Source organism: Anopheles aquasalis, chromosome 3 (assembly GCF_943734665.1).
Source record: "Anopheles aquasalis chromosome 3, idAnoAquaMG_Q_19, whole genome shotgun sequence".
Taxonomy (NCBI): Eukaryota; Metazoa; Arthropoda; class Insecta; order Diptera; family Culicidae; genus Anopheles; species Anopheles aquasalis.
This window is the reverse complement of record NC_064878.1, coordinates 55,566,049-55,586,048: the sequence shown is the minus strand read 5'-3', so window position 1 is coordinate 55,586,048 and position 20,000 is coordinate 55,566,049. Positions and strand designations below refer to the sequence as shown.

At 48.6% G+C, this 20,000-nt stretch overlaps 3 protein-coding genes and 1 non-coding gene across 4 annotated transcripts; 3 read left to right on the top strand and 1 right to left on the bottom strand.

Moving 5' to 3' along the window:
- Positions 1-1,571: 1,571 nt before the first annotated feature.
- Positions 1,572-8,974, bottom strand: LOC126576811 (uncharacterized). The gene is made up of 6 exons (XM_050238115.1): positions 8,931-8,974; positions 8,688-8,870; positions 8,253-8,603; positions 5,463-6,718; positions 4,302-4,888; positions 1,572-2,390 (listed from the first exon to the last, which is right to left on the bottom strand). The coding sequence occupies exons 1-6, from the start codon at positions 8,972-8,974 to the stop codon at positions 1,572-1,574; spliced, it is 3,240 nt and encodes a 1,079-aa protein (XP_050094072.1).
- Positions 8,975-13,004: 4,030 nt separating this feature from the next.
- Positions 13,005-13,077, top strand: Trnar-ucu (transfer RNA arginine (anticodon UCU)). The gene has a single exon. It is a non-coding gene; the product is annotated as a tRNA-Arg (tRNA).
- A 2,442-nt stretch (positions 13,078-15,519) lies between these two features.
- LOC126576810 (leucine-rich repeat-containing protein let-4-like) lies at positions 15,520-16,647 on the top strand. Its single transcript, XM_050238114.1, has 2 exons — positions 15,520-15,954; positions 16,027-16,647. The coding sequence occupies exons 1-2, from the start codon at positions 15,520-15,522 to the stop codon at positions 16,645-16,647; spliced, it is 1,056 nt and encodes a 351-aa protein (XP_050094071.1).
- Positions 16,648-17,168: 521 nt separating this feature from the next.
- On the top strand, positions 17,169-18,209 carry LOC126576809 (chondroadherin-like protein). Its single transcript, XM_050238113.1, has one exon. The coding sequence runs from the start codon at positions 17,169-17,171 to the stop codon at positions 18,207-18,209; it is 1,041 nt and encodes a 346-aa protein (XP_050094070.1).
- The last annotated feature ends 1,791 nt before the right edge of the window (positions 18,210-20,000 follow it).

Sequence of the window (20,000 nt, the reverse complement as noted above, 5' to 3'; positions counted from 1 at the left end):
TTCTATTTTGTATTCCAGTGCTCATTCCCGTCAACAGTATTCAGCTTGATTGTGCTGCAAGCCCCGAACGATGCACTACAGAGCAAAGCTCCAGTGCTACCCTGCGCTTACACGGGCCAAGTGTGCACGTACGATGTGCTCAACTTTACCTCGAACGCAATTCGACAGCTTCGTGCGTTGCAGTTAACAAATTTAAGTTTAATAGCGGTGGTGGTCAATCGTGTCATATCGCTTCGTCCGGATGGCGCATTGCTGCAAGTCTTTGGCTACTTAACAGAGTGCATATACTACAGCGTATACTACGAACCTATCCTGCGCATTCCCGCCGACTGTCAGTTACAAGAGCTTGAAGTGCACTCCGCTACGCAGCTGCAGACGATCGCCGTCTCCGGTTCAAACGCTCACCTTAGGGTGCTGGTACTTTCGAAGGCGGCAATGCGTACAATACCTCGCTCACTGCAAAGCTTGTCCGCGTTAACCAACTTCGTTGCTAGCGATGGGCAGTTGCAGGTGGTCAACCTGGAAGCGTTTCGCAGTGTAAGGAATTTGGCTACGGTAGGTCTGGCAAGGAACAAAGTGCGTGCGCTCGAGGTCAGCACTGATCCGGAACTGACGGTTGCGGCTCAAGATATCATCCTGGCCAACAACGAACTGGAGTTCATCGATATGGAATTCTTTGTGCCTCTCAGGCGCCTAAGATTCGTTGATTTGCACAGCAATCGTCTAAAGCAAATTGTCGTCCCGCAATATGCCATCTCTCTGCCCACAGTTTCTGCTATATTGTTAACCAATAATCATCTTACACAGCTGAACGTTACTGGCTGGAACGCACCGATGCTTTCGACTATAGAAGTGGAGTCAAACAACTTAACTCGCCTTCCGATCGGACTGCAACGGTTAGTAAATCTGCAAATACTGCAGATGAGGGATAATCAGCTCACAACCGTTGATTTCGGTCGTTTCGCGCGATGCCGTGAGATGGTGCGGATTGATCTATCCAACAACAGGTTGCACACTATTCTACCAGCACCACACACGGGGCAAACGGCACCATCGCGGATCTCACTGCCGAAATTAAAGATTCTAGACCTGTCTAACAACAATCTGAACAGCATAAGCTTCGCACTATGGGATTTTCCCACACTAGCAACCCTTCTGCTGTCCGTCAATCGGATACAACGAGTCCCGAGCTTGTTCAATCTGATGCCGGGGCTGCAACGTGCCCTCCTCATCGACAATCCCTTACTGTGCTCGAACCTACGAAGTCTGGAAACGGATATCGAATCGTTTAAGCTGAGCGTGAACGAGGCGAACATGATAAGGCAGTGCACGACTAGCTCATCGTTTAATCTTCCTTCTGGCCGCACAGTGTGTTGCAATGAATGACAAGCAACAGCGATGCATAACCTCAAGGCGTGTGTAATAAAGCCGTTTTTCGTACTATAATTCATTGCAAAATATCTGTGAGAGATCTATTGTGTCATCTGTATTCAACAATCGACGAATTAATAGTCATCGGGGAACAGGGACACCGTTTGTAGCTTCCATGGATCGTCATCTCTTCAGCATCCTTATGCACTGCAACAGCGAAACTCTCCGGTTGGGCCCTTGTACCAGGTGTTGGTCGAACATGAGGCGGCCGTTGCTTGTGACGTCTCGATCCACAGCACACGCGCAGAAATGTAGAGTTCAAGCGCTTGCAAATCCGCGCATACGATTGGATTCCAGAGGAACTTTAGAAATCGTAGTAGTGGGTAAAGGGTGAACACGTTTGGCAGTCGGCGAAAGAGGTTGTTGCTAAGGTTTAGTTCCTCCAGGGCGGGTAGATTCAATCGGTCGAAATCGATGTGCGCGAGCGCATTGCTTTGTAGCAATAAAAATTGAAGCATCGGAAGAGTAACCGGATGGGTCGCGTGGTTAGTGTCGGGTAGGGATGATGGCAGAACCATGCGCAGTCGATTGTTGGACACATGAAGCGTGGTGAGGTTCGTGAGGTTGACGAACGATCGCAGGTCGAGTGTCGTGAGATGGTTGGAGGTCATTCGTAAAAAAATCAGACCACGCAGTCGTTCCACAGCGATCGGTTGCTGCGTGAGTTTGTTATGATACAAATCCAACCTAGCGAGTAGCGGTGCGTCCCAATCGGTAAAGTTCAGCTGCTTTAAGTAGTTGTCCATAAGGAGTAAAGTTTGTAGTGCAGGAAATCGGTAAATCTTACTCTGTGACACCTTAAATTGCTTCAACCGATTACTCTTCAGCTCTATGTGTGCGAGCCGCTTAAGAGGCACGAAGAACTCCATATCGATGAACTCCAGCTCATTGTCGGACAGGATCAACTCTTCCACCGCAACGTATAGCTCCGGATCGGTGCTGATCTCGAGTCGACGAATCTTGTTGAATGGTAAGAAGAGTGTACTGAGATTCGCACTGTTGCGAAGTGGTTCCAAGTTGATGGTCTCCAGATGACCAGAGCTGAGTACCAAGTAATTCAAGGCAGACAAATTGGCCAGCGAGCTCGGTAAGGTGCGCATGGCGGAATATTCTATAATGAGGATTTCCAATGCATGGTTTGGTTCATCGATTGCAATCGATGTCAAGAACGGTGCTGCATACACCTTCAACTCTCTTACACGACAACCGCTCTTTAGCTCTAGTATCGTATTTGATATGTTAGTGAAACAAATCGGGTCTAGAGAATGACACGGAATCTCCAGATCCACGGCTGTAGTTTCTGAACACGCTTGAGCTAGACAGGATTCAACTGCATAATGAGAGAGAATACGAATAGTAAGGATTGGATCAGTCGGTAATACATGAGATGATAGCAGGAGGAAAGATGATAAAATGTGATTTCTTACTCATTGTGAACCACAGCAGAATGTAATATTCTTTCATTGTAGTAATCGAACGACTGGTGCTTGCTCAACCGGTAGTAAGCGTCGTTGGCTTGCCCTTGGGTTTATATTATTGCAAGTGAGATATCCATATTTTGCGTTTTTATAGTATGCGACATGCAGTTGGTTACAGTAATCAACGTGCTCAAGGTCCGTAACAGCACTACGTCACCAGTCCATGCGGGAGATTGCTAATGATGATGAAGATTTTCTGTGCCAATAGTTTTTTTTGGGTTTTAATAAACGTATTTCAGCAATTGGAACCAGTACAAAATCACTCAGGTATTCGTTCAAATCATACAGTACGCGATGCAACTAGACAGACCGGATCGTCCATTCTGCGGAGGCGTACGAGAACAGAAAGCATCGATTCTACTTGATTCGGGACGATCGCTTAGGACAACGTAGGTGCTAGGTCTCCAGAGCAGCGAAAACCTTCGGAAGCGGTGGTATTGAGTAAAAAATAATCGTTGGTTTCCCAACGAGAATCGCTCGAACTGAGCTCGAACTTCGGCTGAAACCGCAAAAATGTACCTTTTCCGTTGCCCATCGTAGCCATGTGGTGGGCCATCTGAACTACGCAAATCAATACTCTTTTCATAGATTATAAGTTTATCCAGGTTGACCCGTCGAGTTTTTGATGAATTTCATTTTTCTCGATTTTTGGTAGATTTTTTAAGCTGAAAAATTGATCACACTATGATCAAACCGGGTTCGTCGCTTAAACGGGCAAGTCTTTTGATCTAGTCGCGAAAAACCTTCTAATCGCTAGCCGTTCCCGATTTGTTTTGCATTGTTTGTTACTGTCGCTCTTCCTCTTTCGCCCTCTCCCTCGCTCTCACTCTTTCCGATTATCTTCCCCTCCCCATCCCCCTTCGCTTTCTCACTCTCTCTTCAGCACTTTTATGCACTGCAACAGTGTAATTCTCCGGTTGGGCCCTTGTACCAGGATTTGGTCGAACATAGGATGGCTGATGTGTATGACTTCTCGATGCCGAGCTGATGCTTAGAGATGTACAACTCAAGCGCTTGCAAATCCGCGCATACGATTGGATTCCAAAGGACCATTACCGATTTCAGTCGTGGGTAAAGGGCGAACACGTTTGGCAGTCGGTGAAGTAGGTTACTGCTAAGGTTTAGGTCCATCAGGGCGGGCAGATTCAATCGGTCGAAATCTATCTGCGTGAGTGCATTGCTTGATAGCAATAAATATTGAAGCATCGGAAGAGTAACCGGGTGGGTCGTTTGGTTAGTGTCAGGCAGGGATGTTGGAAGAATGATGCGCAGTCGATTGTTAAACACATAAAGCGTGGTGAGGTTCGTGAGGTTGACGAATGATCGCAGGTCAAGTGTCGTGAGATGGTTGGACGGCATTTGCAAAATGGACAAGGCAGACAATCTTTCCACAGCGATCGGTTGCTGTTCGAGTTGGTTTCGGCACAGCTCCAGCGTATGGAGTAGCGGTGCATCACAATCGGTAAAGTTCAGCTGCTTTAAGTAGTTGTCGTTCAGGATTAAAGTAATGAGTGCTGGTAATCTGATGATCTTCCCCTCTGATGCCACAATTCGCTTCAACCGATTCAGCTCCAGATTGATGTGTCTAAGTCTCCTAAGAGGCGTGAAGAACTCCATATCGATGAACTCCAGTGCATTGTCGTCCAGGAACAAGTCTTGCACCGCAACGTATAGCTCCGGACCGGTGCTGATCTCGAGTCGACGTATCTTGTTCGATGTTAAGTCGAGTTTAGTAAGATTCGCACTGTTGCGAAGTGGCTCCAGGTTGATAGTCTCCAGTTGTCCATCGCGGAGTAGTAAATACCTCAAAGCGTACAAATTGACCAGCGAGCTCGGTAAGGAGCGCATTGCAGACTTCCTGATATCGAGCACTTCCAATTCATGGTTTGGTTCATCAATTGCAATCGATGCCAGGAACGGTGCTGCGCCCATCTCCACATTTCTCACACGACAACCGCTCCTTAGCTGTAGCATCGTATCTGGGATGTTTGTGAAACAAATCGGCTCTAGAGAATGACAAAGAGTGTGTAGATAAGCCCCAGTTGGTTCTGTACACGATTCAGCTTGGCATGCTTCAACTACATAACGAGAGAGAATACGAGTAGTGAGGATTCGATCAAACAACTATATGTGTGATGATAAGCGTAGAAATGGTTGAATAAATGCGATTTCTTACTCAATGTGAACCACAGCAGAAGGTAATATTGTTTCATTGTAATAATCGAACGACTGGTGCTTGATCAACCGCTAGTAAGCGTCTTTGGCTTGCCCGTATGGCTCAATACGATGAAATGCGATGGAAGCAGATATATTTTTGTAGGTGGGATGCTCGTATTTAGCGTATTTATAGCATGTGATATACAATCAACGTGCTCGAGGTCCGTAATAGCTCTCCGCCACCAGCCCATGTCAGAGAATGCTAATGGATGTTTGTAAAATAAAAAAAAGCATGACGGTAATATTCTCGAACCATTCTGGATTGCGTTTTAATCGATGCAGTTCGGGCGCTTGGTTCTAGTTTCAAACCAGTCCGATAGCCCGTTCAAGCTTTACAACACACGGTGTACTGTTGCGACACCTTGTACGTACCAAACGGACAGGAACTTTCAGTTTGCGGTGGGCCCAGGATCAGAAAGCCCGCTACAATCGTGTCCAGTTGGTTCTTAATGGCCGCACAGGACAACGGACTGCCCTCCAAACTGTAGGTCTCCAGTGAAGGGAAAGCCTTCCGAAGGGGCGGAACGGTAGAGAAATTGTTCGATCGAAGTCCGATGTAGCTGATCATGGGCATATCCATGCCGGTGGTGTTGAAACGCTGCAGGGCACAATTTTCAGCCGTCACGTAGGTCACGGATGGCAGCTGAATGGGGCGTGATGTTCGAATGAAGCGCGCCTTGGCATTGTAGGAGAAGTCGACGACGGTAAGATTCGGCAGGCCATTCAGTGGGGCGAGATCGATGCCGGAGAAGTTGTTCATACCCATACCGAGCATCTGCAGACTCGGGAAACGTCGCAGGCGGGGCGGAATGGTCTGGAAACGATTTTCGTCGAGCATCAGGCGTTTCAGGTTGGGTGCCACCAGCCACTGCAGATCCAACGTTTGCAATTGATTGGCGTGAAGATCGATCATCTCCAGGACGGGCCAGGTGACGGTCCGCTCAGCAGCAAGTCTCAGCAAATTGTTGTATTCCAACGACAGCATCCGCAGGGCAGTCAGCGAAGCGAAGGCCGTCATGTCTACGTTTTCCAGCTGGTTTGACGAAAGATACAGCGATTCGATAGCTAGCGAGGGAAGTTCGGGGAGGATCGATGGGAAGATCTGACTGATTTGGTTCCGGCTCAGATCCAGTACGGTCAGCTTGCTGTTGCGAGCGAACGCATCGAACGTGAAGCCCTTCATGTTGCAACTGTCTATTCGGAGTTCGCCCAGTTCCTGGGCGTTGGGTAACGTCGCCGGTATCCGATCGAGCGAGCAACCGTACACCGTGAAGGTGTTTAGCAGTACGTTCGTCCCGAACAGTACCTGCCGTAGGGCTTTCGCTTGGTAAAGCGCAACCTCCTGCAGGATATTGTCGGGCATGATGTTGATTGTTTGCTCCTGGAACACGTACATCTCGACGCGATTTACGAGCTGGGCGACTCGTTGCAAAAAGATACCGGATGGGTTTTCCGGTAGACGTAGCAGTTCCACGCGTACCGAAGAGTAGTCTTCAACGGGAACGTTCCGCAGCACAACCAGACCATCGGTCAACATGTTGAGTACCGGCAGCAAGCACGCTCGTCCCATTGACGGCACGCACTGACCATCGCTTTGCGTGACCAAAACGGAAAGCCAGACCAGGAAGAGTAGTGGAGCATTGTTGCTGTTAGATCGAACAGCTAAATTTAATCTCGTTAGACGCACCGTAGCGGAGAGTCCAAGCGTCCAACCGTTCATCCTCAAATGCTTACCTTGGCCCGGGGAAAGTTTCTTCTCTATCGGTTCCATTCCTGGCTCGAACAGTGTTTGTGACAAATAAAAAGCAAACGACACGCTCGTATCTCCTAAGTAGTGTTTCTCGGTGACCATTTGGTGCTGTGCAAAACAAATCAAAAACAAATCAGACAATCAGATACTCTTCCACCATTCGCACTAATGGCTGGGCAACGGTAGAATGGACTATTGTGCTGATTTTTTGTCATTAAGATTTCAAATTATATTCTCACTAACACTTCTCCGACAGAGTTCGTTCTGTCGTTCGTTTGAACGGTCGTGGGTTGATCGTGAACGGGAACGAATGATTTCAGTGGACTTAATTTTATGCATTCCATCATTTGGTTGTGTTTTATCAATTGATCAAATCAATAGCTAGGTCAGCTAGGGATGTTGGAAGTGGAGATCCGACGTGATCCATAATAACATAATAACATGTACCTTGGATTTTAACAACAAGGAGGGGTTAAGGTTGATTCGGGTAAAAAATGCCTCATTATTCACGATTTTTTTTTGTTAATAAACCATTCTACTAAACTGTTTCAAGTGAATGTCATATTAAACTGCAACTTATCAAGAATATTTGAATAAAATTTGGGGACGATTTGTTTAAAACTGCATACATGGCATTAAATTTAGAAAGGCAATGTCTGCAAAAATGTACTTTTTCTGCTGCCCATCGTAGCTGTGGGTCATCTGAACATAGATTATAAGTTTGTCATGGTAGCCCCGTCAAGCTTTTGTTGAATTTCCCATTTTTCGATTTTTGGTAGATTTTTTAAGCTGAAAAATTGATCACACTATGATCAAACCGGGTTCGTCGCTTAAACGGGCAAGTCTTTTGATCAAGTCGCGATGAACCTTCCAATCGCTAGCCGTTCCCGATGTGTTTTGCATTGTTTGCTATGACTTTACTATTATTGTAGCTCTACAGATTTGTGCTTCCATCCGGGAAAGGTTTAAAAATATAAGACATACCAATCCAAATGGGCTACGATTTCCGCACCGTCACTAGACTCCGTTGCTGTCGCTCTTTCTCTCTCGCCCGCTTCCTCGCTGTGAAACTATCTATTTCTCTTCCCCTCTCCCTCTTTTTATTGTCGATCTATTTCTTACTCTCTCTTCAGCACTTTTATGCACTGCAACAGTGTAACTTTCCGTTTGGGCCCTTGTACCAGGAGTTGGTCGAACACGAGGGGGCCGTTGCGTAGGACTTCTCGATCCAGAGCTGACGCGTAGAGATATACAACTCAAGCGCTTGCAAATCCGCGCATACGATTGGATTCCAAAGGACCCTTACATCTTTCAGCCGTGGGTAAAGAGCGAACACGTTTGGCAGTCGGTGAAGTAGGTTACTATCAAGAGTTAACCTTTCCAGGGCGGGCAGATTCAATCGGTCGAAATCGATGTGCGTGAGGACATTGCTCTTTAGATATAAAATTTCAAGCGCCGGAAGAGTAACCGGGTGGATCGTTTGGTTAGTGTCGGGTAGGGATGCTGGCAGAACCGTGCTCAGTTGATTGTCTGATGCATCGATCGACATAAGCTTCGTGAGGTTGATAAACAGTCCCAAATCGAGTGTCGTGAGATTGTTGGAGGATAATTGCAACAAGTACAAGGCAGGCAGCCTTTCTACAGCAATCGGTAGCTGTTCGAGTTGGTTTCGGTGCAGCTCCAGCGTATGGAGTAGCGGTGCATCCCAATCGGAAAAGTTGATCTGCCTAAGGAAATTATTGGAGAGAATTAAAGATCTAAGCGCAGGAAATTTCATGCTCTTCCCCTCTGCTGCCTCAATTTGCTTCAACCAATTCATCCCCAGATTGATGAGACTAAGTCGTTTGAGAGGCACGAAGAATTCCATATCGATGAACTCCAGCTCATTGTCGTCCAGGAACAAGTCTTGCACCGCAACGTATAGCTCCGGATCAGTGCTGACCTCGAGTCGACGTATCTTGTTCGATGTCAAGTTGAGTGTAGTGAGATTCACACTGTTGCGAAGTGGCTCCAGGTTTATAGTCTCCAGTTGTCCATCGCGGAGTAGTAAGTACCTCAAAGCGTACAAATTGACCAGCGAGCTCGGTAAGGAGCGCATTGCAGACTTCCTGATATCGAGCACTTCCAATTCATGGTTTGGTTCATCAATTGCAATCGATGTCAGGAGCGGTGCTGCGCCCATCTCCACATTTCTCACACGACAACCGCTCCTTAGCTGTAGGATCGTATCTGGGATGCTAATGAAGCAGATTGGGTCTAGAGAATGACAAAGAGTGTGTAGATAAGCCCCTGTTGGTTCTGTACACGCTTGAGCTAGACAGGATTCAACTGCATAATGGAAGAGAGAACAAGTAGGAAGGATTTGATTAGTCGGTAATACATGAGATGACAGCAGGAGAAATGGTTGAATAATTGTGATTTCTTACTCATTGTGAACCACAGCAGAATGTAATATTCTTTCATTGTAATAATCGAACGACTGGTGCTTGCTCAACCGGTAGTAAGCGTCGTTGGCTTGCCCTTGGGTTTATATTATTGCAGGTGAGATATCCATATTTTGCGTTTTTATAGCATGCGACATGCAGTTGGTTACAGTAATCAACGTGCTCAAGGTCCGTAACAGCACTCCGTCACCAGTCCATGCGAGAGATTGCTAATGATGATGAAGATTTTCTGTGCCAATAGTTTTTTTTTGGGTTTTAATAAACGTATTTCACCAATTGGAACCAGTACAAAATCACTCAGGTATTCGTTCAAATAATACAGTACGCGGTGCAACAAGACAGACCGGATCTTCCATTCTGGAGAGGCGTACGAGAACAGAAACCATCGACTCATCGATTATCAGTTTGTCCCGGTAGCTCCGTCGAGTTTTTGTTGAATTTCCCTTTTTTCGATTTTTGGTAGATTTTTTAAGCTGAAAAATTGATCACACTATGATCAAACCGGGTTCGTCGCTTAAACGGGCAAGTCTTTTGATTTGAAACAGAAACGGCTCATTTTTGACGATTTGTTTATAGAAACCTATCTACCTATACATGTTTTTGCAAATGCCATAATAAACTGCAACGTTTCAAGTATATTTGGTGGTATTTTAGGGACGATTTGTTAAAAACTTCATCCATCAATCAATCATTCATTTGCCATTTTTGCGTTTCTAAATGTCACCAGCTCAAACCAAAAGTAGGCGATGGGTAGGATGGCAACTTTCTTTAGATGCAGATATGCTGCCGATGGAAGGAAATGAAAGATCATTTGAACCAAAATTCTAGCGCACCGCATCCCCTGCTATTTCTGAAGCGTCTCGCGCACTCTCAACAGCTTCCGCTGCAATCGGTACCGATGTGCCGATATAACCTGACAAACCTAGACAACCGGAAGGAGGGAATCCTACCAAAGTATCCAACCCTTTCCACTTCGCGGAACTTCCCTCTTCCTGGCACATTTCTGGCAGGACTTCCTGGGTAACCGAATCGCGGGAATTGCGTTGAAGTGAAGCGATGCTGCTGCTGCCGCTGCTTGTCCGTCCGTTTGAATCGCATAATTTCCGTTCCGGAATTACGGGCCCGTCACAGTTAAGCGAACTTCCTTGTCACTTTCGTCCCTCCTCCTGGGGCTCCTAGTGACGAGGTCTCACTCATCACCTCGCCAACCAGGTCGCCCGTCCCGAATGAAAGTAGCGTCGATGACGAGTGACATGAAATGAGTGGTGGAATCCAATAACGCAAAAGACCGTCGGAACCGAGCTGTTCTAGCTTTTCATCGCTAGCACAGGGACATCACCGAACAACGACGAACGCAAGAAGGACGAGGACAGGGATCATCTTCACGCAACCCTTTCCCGTAACTCTTTTTTTTTGCATTTTCCATTTTTTTCACTACTTCCGCCCTTTCGGTGACCGGGTCCCGGTGGGCACCATCGCCTCCAGGACGCACAACAACAACGGTGTAACTGGAAACCGTGAGACTCAACGTGGTCGATGGGTTGACGATGATGATGATTGCTCGTTTCGTATTATCCCTTCCGTGGCTTTCATTCGCTGAAGTGAGGTGAAGAAACTCGTCAATGGTTCCTCTGTCCCGCAATCGTGGGCTTGCAGCTAAGGAATTGGGCATTAGAATCGAACAACACCTTCTTTCCCAGTCCTTCCCAACGATGCAAGTCAAATACGCGCGCAAAATCCGCGTTCGTGCGAGATTTCGAATCAGTTGCAAACTCCACCAGACTCTACCGCCTTGCAACCGCGTACGATACTCATCGAAAAATCAATAAAAACAATTCGCTTCCCTTTGCGTGTTTCGCGCAGCGAGCCCAGCGAGGGAGTCTCCAACGACGACTCGTACTTTCCCGTTCGAGTAAAAGTGACGAATGGCGCATCCATTCCATGGACGGTTGCGATGGCTTTCCGGCCAACAACGGAACAACCGAACTACAGAAACCAAAAGCCGGACAACCGGCAACCCGGTGTGTATAGTGTACGCCGTCTGTACGTTCCGCAAAATGTTGGCCGTGCACGCGAGCGAGTGATTAAAATTTGCATAAGGACTCCGTGAAGGAGGCGCTTCTGTGGGCTCGTGCTGACCTAAAATTGACCTTCCAGCTCCAGCTAAAATAGGTTCACTGTGGGCGCGGCGTAGATCACGGAATCACGGTACGGCTATAGCACAAAGTAAGTTTTCTTTTCGGGGGGGGGGGGGGGGGGGGGGGAAACCATTTCACTCCTAACGGGGTCGAAGGAACCGGTGCTTGCGGTGGAACCGAAAGTGGTACAACGGTGGTTGCTAGTATGCTAGTTCCACGGCACTCTGTATCCTTTTGGCTCTCTCTCTCCACGGTGCAGTGCAGCGCTGGTCACGGAGACATGAATATGCATACGCATAGCAATAGGAATGCAGCTGCACCAACCATGCTGCGAAGAAGCGATTCCTTTTCACCCGCGAAAGTGCCTGCAAAATGCCTTTTCCTTCCCGTTTCCTTTGCCAACACCATCAGTAGCACAATCGTGGGGAGCGGCCAACCGATAAAGTTTCTTCGTTCGCATGTCGGACTAAATTACATTCCACCGGCGCGTGCCAACACGTCAGGAGCTGGACGAGCCCCTTTGTTCAAGACAACGCAGACCTATCTTATCACGAAACGAGTGCGTGGAGAGAACGCGGCTAGGGTGTTGGTGTAGAATCTGGAGAATCACCGCTGGTCAAGTCACATTCCGTTCCGTTCCTGAGCGCACGTAACCTTGGCTTAATCCACCCAGGACGGACCAGCAAGCGGGGCGTCCAGAGCCTGCTGAGGGACGGGACTTCGTTAGTTTGACAACATTTAGAAACGGCGAACTTCGCAAGCGATTAGCGTTACGCCACGGTCCCATTACATGGTGCGGCCACCAGCTGAACCCCTGAGCCCCGCTGTAGGTTGAAAGCTAACTGGACATCAAGCTAACCAGCCAACCAGCTTGGCAAACCCCTTTCATGGAATCCCTGCAGCATTATAATGGCGGCACCACAGAAAGGGGGATCTAAAATTATGTAAATCCGAGTGTGGAAAAAGGGGTCTTGCCTCCGGTGATCCAACCGGTGGTATGCACCAATTAGCACCCTGTTTTTCCCGTGTCACAATCGAAGGATGACCGATGGTCATCATGGAATCCCTCTGTGGGGAAGGGTTCGATCGATATCGATCGGTCGATGTGTACGCCGTGTCCTGCGGTGTGTAACATCGGACCACCATACCATATGTCCAGTCTGGTCCGGTTTTTGTTGCGATACAAACGGACACTTCCTCGCCTGGGGAGGTGTGGAATCTCAATGCCTAATTAGTGTACCGGTTGCCAGAGGATGTAATGGGGAAGGTGAAGACCGGGGGGGGCTGTGCACATTGCATTAGTTACGCGCCGGTAAGCAACGACCGAGCACAGCGCCGCATGATGGTTACCGTTCCATTTCCATCTCGTTCTCATCATGCTGGTTTGTTCCCTTTTGTTCCATTTTGATTTTCTCACCGAATGAGTGAGCGTCCGGCCGGAGCCGGTTTGCTGGAAAACTTCGAGCCCGAGCGCATTTTCCCTGGCGCTGCGCTGTGTGGCGTATCCTAGTGAGCGATTGTTCGCCGATGGTAGCCCATCACGTGCGTCCCTCTGGCGCAGCGGATAGCGCGTTGGACTTCTAATCCAAAGGTCGTGGGTTCGATCCCCACGAGGGATGAAAAATGTGGTGGAAAACTATGCCTTTTCTTCTCCGCGGGAAAATCCGCCCTCGGTGTGGGGGGGTCCCGTGGAAAACAAGGACATTTGTTTGATTTTGTTGTGGGGAAGCAGCTCTTCTATTGCTGTTTATTCATTTAAGTATTTGCGCGCAAACTGTGTCTGCTTCTTTTCCTTCAGTACCCCTGTTATCCTTGAAGTTGAAGTATTGGTTATCCTTTGGTTTTCCACGCAAAAGCATGCTTCTTCGGTCGTGGTTTAATGTGGAAAAGTTCTCTTCGGTTAGCAAAAAAGGATAATATCATGACTGGAGGCGCAGGAGTGTGCTGCTGCCTTTGGATTTACTTTTGTAGTTTCTCGCTCTCTCTCTACTGTTTTGCACGAAGAAATCTTTTGATCATTGCTCTGCAATTGATTGAGAGTAGTTGGAATGGATTCTATTTTTTTGTCCAATGAAAATGAATGCATTGGAACATGCGGATAGCATAACCTTCCAAGAACCGTTCCCATACCTTCTCTGGGCCTGCTACGAACAGATCAAATGAAAATGGAGAACACAAAGTAGCGTTGCTGTCAATTTCGTCCTAATGAATAGCCTCTCTGTAGCCACATACTAGCAGTAGGCGGCATCATGTTACCTGACAACATAGTAGGCTTTCTAGTTAGTGTCTGTTCGATGTTGGTGCGAATTGGCAACAGTGTGCTGCTGTGTTCGAAGATCAAAATCATGGATTAAAATAGGTAAGTAACGAATAAAACAAGTTTAACACTAAACAAGATAAACAAGCCAGAGTACGTTTATAGTATTTCCTAAAAAAAAAAACAAGCAAAAAATATGGTGGCATCACAAATTTTGTTCTTCCAGCATCTACCACCAGACCATCCAGAGGTACAAATAACCTAAAAATACATAAGCAATCCATACCATACCACTTGCACCGCTAAACACAAATTCAATTAAAAACGTTCTGCTCTCTGATTGCGTAACCGCACCCAACGATTCCCCGACCCCCCCCCCCCCCCTCCCACCACTGGTCGAAACCATCACGATCACGGCCAGGTGCGCCATTATGGAAAATGAGGAAACATTTCAGCATTTTTAGCATTCGGCTCCATCGCTCCCAAACGCTCGCCGCTTCTATTAATACATGGCTGGTTGGTGTGCCCCATACGAGCCCATACGAGTGCCCATACCGATCCGACCGGTTGGTTGCCTTTCGGAAGGAAAGCGCCAGGAAAAATCATTCAACCCCCCGCCAAGGGAAGCTCTAATTCCTTCGCATCACGCCAGGTTCACTTGCGGGCAAATGTATTGCTTCCGCTGGCTGGTACGAGCCGCGTCCACGAGTCAACATCGCTGCCAAGGATACGGGACAATACGGTTGTCAACCTGAAATAGAAACGGATTGCCCCCCCCCCCCCCGCGAAATCCGTGTGGCATCGATGGCGTCGAGGTTGCCGGAAAACTAAAGGGAAAACTAAATGATCTGCCTGTCTCTTCCTTCTTTCGCTCTTTCTCTATCTCTCTCTCTGGTGGTGGTGGAAAAGTAATGCTCCGGGAACACGCACGCAGAGGCCACCGGTGAATCCGACCGGCACTGGTCGTCGCACGATAATCCCCGTCTTTAGTGCCGCAGTAATCGTTCCTTTGGGGGACTTTACCCTCGATGGTGCCTGCCTGCTTTTTTGCTGTTACTAATCCTAACCTCAGCCAAAACCGATTGCGACATTGCGGTAGTTTCTCCAGTCGCTGCTCGCTGCATCATCTGCCACAACCGCAGACAACCGCCAGCGGGATTTTCTTTCAACAAAGGTAACAGAAGACACCCAAAGAGCTGACCCAAGGACTAGGCGCAGGATGAAAGCAAGCGTCTGCACCTTTGCGTGTGAGAAAATAAAAAGTTCCAACGATTATTGATGCGCATTCATTTCCGATGATGGACGGTACATCCGCCTTCCAATTAAGTTCCAGCTTTTGCGCAGTTCTAATTCGGTTGTTACTTTCACATTAGTTACCTTTGTTGATGTACATTTGAAGCTCGGTTATGGACTTATTTAGCTGAGGAGCATTACACGCGACCGGTAGTTGCCGAAACTCGCCAGTGAAGTGATGAAATGGTTCGTCTAGCCTGCGTGGCCCTAGGTATGTTCGTGGTCTTCGAGCAATGTGTTGATCGCTGACCCGTTCATTAAAAAAAAAAAACACTTCCCCCTTAAAGGATGCGCATTAGTTTGGCAGTTCAGCGGCACGGCGACGCCGGCAGACCTCGCGAGCAACTGCAAGCGACCATACGGAGGTTTATGTCAGTTGGATTCCTTCCAAGTGTCCGGGAAGGATGGCAAGCGAGAGCTGGAAGCTCTAGCCGGCTTAAACCTGGGGGTTATCATAGTTACAAAGCTACTACTGCGTACACCGAGTACTGGTACACCACCGGTTGACACCATGCGTTGGTTCTTCGAAGTCGTCGCCTCATACTTTACCGATTTGGACCTTACGGTGTATCACGAAAAAGCGCTAATACTGACCAAGCAAATGGAACTGGTTCAGTTGTCACTACAATCGGCCCCCCGGCTGCAGCTACTGATCATCAGTGGCACCAACAGCTACCTGAAGCAGCTGACCATTATCGAATCCCGGCTAGAGACTATTCCGCCCAGCATCGTTAATGTGACATCACTGCGCTATCTGCATATCGAGCAAAGCAAGCTACGCGTCCTCGATCTACGGCTCCTCTGTCAACTCCCCAAGCTGGATACGCTGGTGATGGAAGGGAATGAGATATCGACACTACGATCGGCCAGTCCAACGACAACGTGCAGTGTTCAATCGCTGTACCTGGCCTCGAATCGTCTCACCAGCTTCAACGCACCCAGTCTGGTACCGTTTCTACCCCTTGCTACCCATCGTTGTTTCATGCCCCTAATCCGATCGATACACCACCATCCTCAGGTTTACCTTTCGAAGCTGCTGATGCTCGATTTGAAGCGTAACAATTTGACTCGATTCCGTCTGGATCGGCTGCAGCTACCAGCCCTTACTACGCTCTCGCTGGCGAGTAACAATTTCGACTCTTTGGCATCATTCCGCAAAGCTGGTACACCCAGCTTGGAGGTGCTGGATATCTCGAGCAACGTCCTCGGCACTGTCGATTTGAAGTACTTTGAAGATTTGAAAAATCTAACCTCACTCAACCTAGCCTACAATCAGCTGACCGTGGTGCAAACGAGCCAAGCAACGGTGCTTCCGAAGTTACGATACTTGGCGCTGGACAACAATCTGTTGGAGAAACTTGATCCGACGAACTGGTACTTTCCACGGTTGTCTTCTGTGTCGCTGGTGAACAATCGGTTGCAGGCCGTACCGAGCAGCATATACCGGAGCAATGTTTCGCAAACCATGTACATTAGCATCGCCAGCAATCCGATACGCTGCAGCTCGATGGCGGAAAACGTTGACTACGTGCTTCGCTTGCGCAGCTTATCCGTAAGCTGGGGTTCCACCTGCACATACTCGTACTACACCGGATTGGTACGTGGAGATGGTATGAACGGACTGTGCTGTGTGGTGTAGTATAGGCCGTCACCTTTGTTGCGTGTTTTGGATCTGCCGTGGAACTGAAAATCGGAATTTTCAAACGAATAAAGGTAATGGCAGCGTGATGATCCACTAATCTGCTTTTAATATCCTCACAGACGTTTCCACCAAAACGGGAGAATGTCTCTTTCCTGTGTCGCTAAGTAGGCGGGAGTGGTAGCAGTACAGTAGCTCTGTAACAACACACAGCATCGGTGATTGCTCGCTAAATGCAGCTAAAACTTGTGACAGTGTGTTTCCTGTTATCGTCCGTCCGCGGACAGGCGCGTTGTGGTTCAGAGAGAACATGCCGCATCGACCACTGGGACCTGGCAACGATGCGCAACCTGGAAGGCTTCTTCTCGGTTCCATCAACCCGTTTGCTGTCCGTGCAAATTCAGCGACTAACAACGGGCACCATTCCGATCGCTCTTCTGCTGGTCAATGTTTCGCGCGTTGTCAACTCGGTAATGTTTAGGGCATTCCACGAACCGTTGCTGTTGCTTCCCACCACCAACATGCTTCAAGAGTTGGTACTACAGAAGGCATCGAATCTGCAGAACATCACGGTGCAACCGAACGTCCACCTGAACCGGCTGGAAGTCTACGAATGCCAGCTCTCCATCGTACCGCCTTCTCTGCGCAATCTGCTAGCGCTGAAGGTGCTCACCATCAAGGACTGCACCCTGAAGGTGCTCCAACTGGCGCTGCTGGCGACTTTTCGACGGCTGGATGTGGTTTCGTTTGCCTCAAACCACATCGCGGAGATCATGCCTGCCGCTAGCAACGCCACACTGACCATCACTACTCTGGACCTATCGGTAAATCGGTTGCAGCAGCTAACCCCAAAGCAATTCGTGCCCCTACGAAAGCTACGAGTTCTCAATCTGCAACAGAATCAACTGCGTGCTATCGTCGCTCAACAGCCGGGGGATGTGATAACGTTACCGTCTCTAAACATCCTGAACCTATCGAAAAACAAACTGCAGACGATGGATTTCCGCCAACTGAAGGTACCTAACCTGCAGTATCTGGAACTGTCCTCGAACGAGTTCCCAAATCTACCGAGCGCCGTGGCCAGTCTCACGAAGCTGGAGATTCTTTCGCTCAGTCAAAACGCCATCGCTGAGCTCGATTTCACGGAGTTGCGCAAACTACGCGCCCTCTCTAGTCTCGGGCTAAACGAGAACCGTCTACGGCGTGTTTGGGCCTCAGATACGATGGAATTACCAAGCCTTTCTACCCTGCTGCTGGCCACCAATCAACTAAAGACGGTCGAATTGCAACAGCTTACGGCACCGCTTCTCGCCATCGTCGATCTGACCGGTAATCGGCTAACCACGATACCGGAGTCCTTTTTGGAAGGGGATCGAGCGGTACAACTGGAGTCGTTGGTCGTGTCGGGCAATCCGTTAACCTGCGCAACGCTCGAACGGTACCGTTCCAACCTCGAGCGGGGACAGGTGGAAACGCAATGGCTACTTTCCACGACGGAGTTCTGTACGACGGAGCAGTACTTTGTGCTGGACGAGAAGCGCAAGTCCTGCTGTGCTGCCTAACCCGTAGCATAGCCTACTGAGGAATGTTTGGGAATAAAATGAGCAATGCTGCTCTTAATCAACACAATAAGTGAAGTAGGCTTTGTCTCTCTCTTTTTTTTTGTCAAGGTTGCGAACCAACGCGAAGCGGCTAACCATCGTTGACGCGTTTGATGGAGCCCAGTAATTACCGCGATGTCTATATCTGATAAGCCCTTTTTTTTTGATGGACAAGGCGTGTACCGGCGTTTGACGACGAAATGTCCTGCTATGCCGGGCTATTGCTCCGTCATACTATGCTGCAGGGTACGAGCATGGTCACTCAGTATCGATTTCTCGGCTCGTGCCCCCGGGACAACGCCCTTAAAGGTCCAACAGCATGAACCGGCATGCCAACACGCGATAATGTTCTAGGTTCTAACGGGAAGCTCAATCTAGAGCTATGATACCTGGAAAACACCAACACGCGCGCACACACATTTGTGCCCAATCACGATCAATCGACGCAATGACGCCATTGCCGCGGTGGCTTTCATTCCACCACCCGCCTGATCGATTAAGCCGGATTGAGAAGGATTGAGCGTGAAGGAGCTTCTCCTCCTGAAGGGTTCCTGGCGTCACCAAATCCTGGCGACCACCCAGTAGGCCAGATTAATTATTCACTGAACTTTCGCTCTTTCGCTGGAGGTGTGGTATCGTCGCCACGTTACCAGTCACCGCGTCGCGTGTCCGTTTGGTCGATAGTGCTGGCCTGCGATGGGCTACAGGCAGTCCCGCCGGTAGCAGGTGGCCTTTACCTTTCAACCATCAACAACGAAACCGCGTGCCAGGTGAGCGTGCTAGTAAAAACCATTTGGGTCACTGCAGCCCATGGCCAGCACCAGCAGCTAGTGGTAGTATTAATAGAAGAATTAGTAGTAGTGAGCTTACAACGTATCAGAACATACAAAGCAGTCCAGAACGCATGGCGGCAGTGGCGGGACTCATCCAAGTCACCGTTGGTGTCGCCAATTTCCTGCCAGTGTTTTTGGTATCAATTCGAAACTATTCGATCCCTATTCCGGGGCAAATCCTGGGGTGAAACAGGCAGACTAACCCCATAAGGTCCATAAAAACTGCGCAGCAACCCTCGTACTCCCATTCATCGCGTGCACCGCAGACCGCAGCAGGGCAATAAATGGATGAGGAAAAAAGGGAACGAAAAAGGACACTTTTCGGCTCAAAAAAGGTTCACAAAACGGGGAGAGTTTCGGTGGCCGTTCGGCGGGTTGGTGTGGTTTTTGGGTGGAAAATTGGTTGCTGGCGTTTGGGTGTAATCGAAATTTAACGATTGAACCGTTTGAAGTTGGTACGATAATTTATGTAAATAAACGGTGCAGGATGATGATGTGTCCCCGTGATGCTGATGGGCCCCTTTACCGGCCCGGAACCATCTGTGTGCATTATTGATTATCGCTTGTTGACTCTCGTTGTTCTCGCCACTCTGTGGTCTGCGGTCACACAATGGACCGGGGATCGGTTGTTGTCAATAGGCGCACAACGGTTCGGGCGCCAAGTGCCGTGCCGGTGCGCCTGTTGTTTGCCATTAATCTTACGCTTAGAGTGCTCCTCGTAGTCAACCCACAAAAAAAGCAGACAGCACAAGCGACGATTTCATTCGATACCGCGCGGTATTCTGGGCGTAGTGTGCTTGGTGTTGTTGTTACGCGGATCGCGAAATAGCGCGCGTGGCCTACTTCATTACAATTTTCAAACAGTTTGCGTGCACACAGCATGCTCTAGTCGGTCCTGCTTCCTACGAACTGTCCTGAT

What these genes read in the sequence shown, in the direction of transcription:
- LOC126576811 (XM_050238115.1), bottom strand. Translation starts at nt 8,974, where the DNA reads ATGCGCTCCTTACCGAGCTCGCTGGTCAATTTGTACGCTTTGAG. An exon ending in GTCAATTTGTACGCTTTGAG is followed by an intron (nt 8,871 to 8,930) that starts GTACTTACTACT and finishes ACTTCGCAACAG; the next exon opens with TGTGAATCTCACTACACTCA. An exon ending in GCAACAGTACACCGTGTGTT is followed by an intron (nt 4,889 to 5,462) that starts GTAAAGCTTGAA and finishes CAAACATCCCAG; the next exon opens with ATACGATGCTACAGCTAAGG.
- LOC126576810 (XM_050238114.1), top strand. Translation starts at nt 15,520, where the DNA reads ATGCGTTGGTTCTTCGAAGTCGTCGCCTCATACTTTACCGATTTGGAC. An exon ending in GCTTCAACGCACCCAGTCTG is followed by an intron (nt 15,955 to 16,026) that starts GTACCGTTTCTA and finishes CACCATCCTCAG; the next exon opens with GTTTACCTTTCGAAGCTGCT.
- LOC126576809 (XM_050238113.1), top strand. Translation starts at nt 17,169, where the DNA reads ATGCTTCAAGAGTTGGTACTACAGAAGGCATCGAATCTGCAGAACATC.